The sequence below is a fragment of the Nematolebias whitei genome, chromosome 19, assembly GCF_014905685.2.
Source record: "Nematolebias whitei isolate Nwh7 chromosome 19, NemWhi1, whole genome shotgun sequence".
Taxonomy (NCBI): domain Eukaryota; kingdom Metazoa; phylum Chordata; class Actinopteri; order Cyprinodontiformes; family Rivulidae; genus Nematolebias; species Nematolebias whitei.
In genome coordinates this window covers 13,994,275-13,996,626 of record NC_056516.1, presented here as the reverse complement: position 1 = coordinate 13,996,626, position 2,352 = coordinate 13,994,275, and the positions used below count along the sequence as shown (strand labels likewise).

The 2,352-nt window shown below is 47.7% G+C and overlaps 1 protein-coding gene across 1 annotated transcript in view; it reads left to right on the top strand.

Moving 5' to 3' along the window:
- Nucleotides 1–1,173: 1,173 nt before the first annotated feature.
- adcy2b (adenylate cyclase 2b (brain)) overlaps nucleotides 1,174–2,352 on the top strand; it is a 159,618-nt gene continuing 158,439 nt past the window's right edge. Inside the window, exon 1 of the mRNA XM_037693157.1 lies at nucleotides 1,174–1,445. Coding sequence (XP_037549085.1) covers nucleotides 1,182–1,445 — 264 coding nt within the window. The 5' untranslated portion in view covers nucleotides 1,174–1,181. The remainder of the gene's footprint in view (nucleotides 1,446–2,352) is intronic.

The following is a 2,352-nucleotide window of genomic DNA, read 5'->3' as shown; positions in this document are numbered from 1 at the left end:
TCCTCCCGCTCCTTCCTCCCGCTCCTTCCTCCCGCTCCTTCCTCCCGCTCCTTCCTCCCGCTCCTTCCTCCTGCTTCGTGTGTTTTCAGTCTGGTCCTCGCCCCTCTTCTTATCCTGCCACTTGGCTGCTGGGCGGCGTTTCATCCTCGTTCCTTCCACACTGCTGCTGCTCTTGTTTGGCACAGCTGTCACAGCTCTTCTCACTCACTTTCATTCTGCTTTACACACACACACACACACACACACACACACACACAAGCATGATGACACACACACACACACACATGATGACACACACATTTCTTCCTTCCCTCCAGCTTCTGCCAGCTTCACACTTTTTCTCATTTCTCTCTCTCGCTCTCTTGTTAATGTCTTGGGTCACTTCCTTTTTGCTCTACTCTGTGCAAACACACATGCATGTGCACGCACACACACCACACACACACCACACACACACTCCTGAGCCATCCACCAGTTTTTCACATATTTGCCATATCTGCTTGCTCACACATCACTATTCTCACAGATCCAGCGTCTCTACAAGGCACACCACACACACATTTTACCCATGAGCCCTCTCTGTCTCTCTCTCTCTCACACACAGACACACACACACACACACACACACACACACGCACTCCAGCACACAACAGTACAGTCTCTCTCCTCCCTCCCAGTTAAACTCTTCCTCTCTCAGTCCTCATCTGCACCTCAGCAGAGGAACATGTTGCCTCGGTGTGCAGAGGCTGCCTGCTCTCCAGCTCCAATCAGAAGCACAAACCTGGACGGGAAAGAACTGAAGTCTCATCCTGCCTCAAACCAGCCTCAGTGACAGCAGCAGCAGGAGGAGGAGGAGGAGGAGGAGGAGGAGGAGGAAGAGGGTTAATTTTCACACTGTCCTGAGTCAGTTGTCACCTCCGAGCAGAAGGAGCGACAGAGGATGCGGCAGAAGCTGCAGGAGCTGGAAAGTTGGCTCTCAACTCAGCTGTCCATCGATCAGTCAAGGCTGAGCAAACTTTTTTAGGGCGAGGAAGAAAAGGGGGACAGCAGTGGACTCTCACTCTCAGGGGGGAGGAGGGTGTGGGTGAGGAAACATTCCTCACCCCTGTTGGATCCTCTGTTTTGTGAAGTTTTTGTCAGGGAGAGAGCAGCACCCTCCATCCCTCCTGGGGCAGCTACCCATGTGGCAGGAGGCCCTGTGGACCCGCGGACGCTACCTGCTGGACAAGAGCGATGGAGGCGAGGGTGCCGAGGGGCCCGAGAGCCTGGGGGACGGGTGCCCCGGGTTCCAGAGCGAGGTGTGCCTGGAGGGCGAGAAGCCTCAGGACTGGCTGTACGAGTCGTACTACAGGATGAGCCAGCAGCATCCGCTGATCGTGTTCCTGCTGCTGATCGTCATGGGAACCTGCCTCGCGCTGCTGGCCGTGTTCTTCGCCTCAGGACTAGTGAGTGTGTGTGTGTGTGTGTGTGTGCGTGTGCGTGTGTGTGTGTGTGTGCGTGTGTGTGTGCCGAGGCAAGTGTTTACACAGGACTATAGAGGTGTGTGGGCAGCTGAGCTCAGAATAGGTCAGGAGGAGTTTGAGCCTAATAATAAAAGCAACATATTGTTGCTCTCCTGGCAGGAAGTGGAAGAAATAGAACTCCTCTTTCATCAGAGAGTTTATTTTTATAATCTGGGAGACTTTTTTTTTTGTTGTTGTTGCTTGTTTTGGTTATTTTGTCTTAATTATTTTTCTTTCATAAAATATGTAAAACTGTGTGAAATGTATTGATAAAACAGAAAATAGTAATAAGCAAATTATTAAATGTTATCATTCAGGTATCAGGTATAGTAATGAGCAGGACATGCAGATCAGTTCAGCACTCAGGCACTGATACTTTAGCTCCAAGTTCTTTAGATACTTTCAAAACATGATTAACAAGTTAATTAGCTTGTTTATTACTATTAAGATTAGTGCTTATTGTATTTGTGAAGGATGACTCTCAGGCACCTCCACACCAAGTCTTTCCTCAATATGTGTAAAACTGACTGAATTACAGCCATGTGTGTGTTTGGTAAGCTCCTTTAGCTGTGGTGGCCATCTTAAACAGGGTCAACTGCAAAACCTAATCTATTGTACATGTATATCCATTAAGTACTTCCTGAGAGTTTCATTAACCTTTGTTCATTGGTTCAGGAGATATTTTGCTAACAGACAGACAGGAATGACTATTAGGAGGATGCTCAGCTACAGCTAAACCAAATTTTAGCTCTTTATGTGTAAAACAATATATATATTTACATACATATATACACATATACATACATACATACATACATACATACATACATACATACATACATACATACAT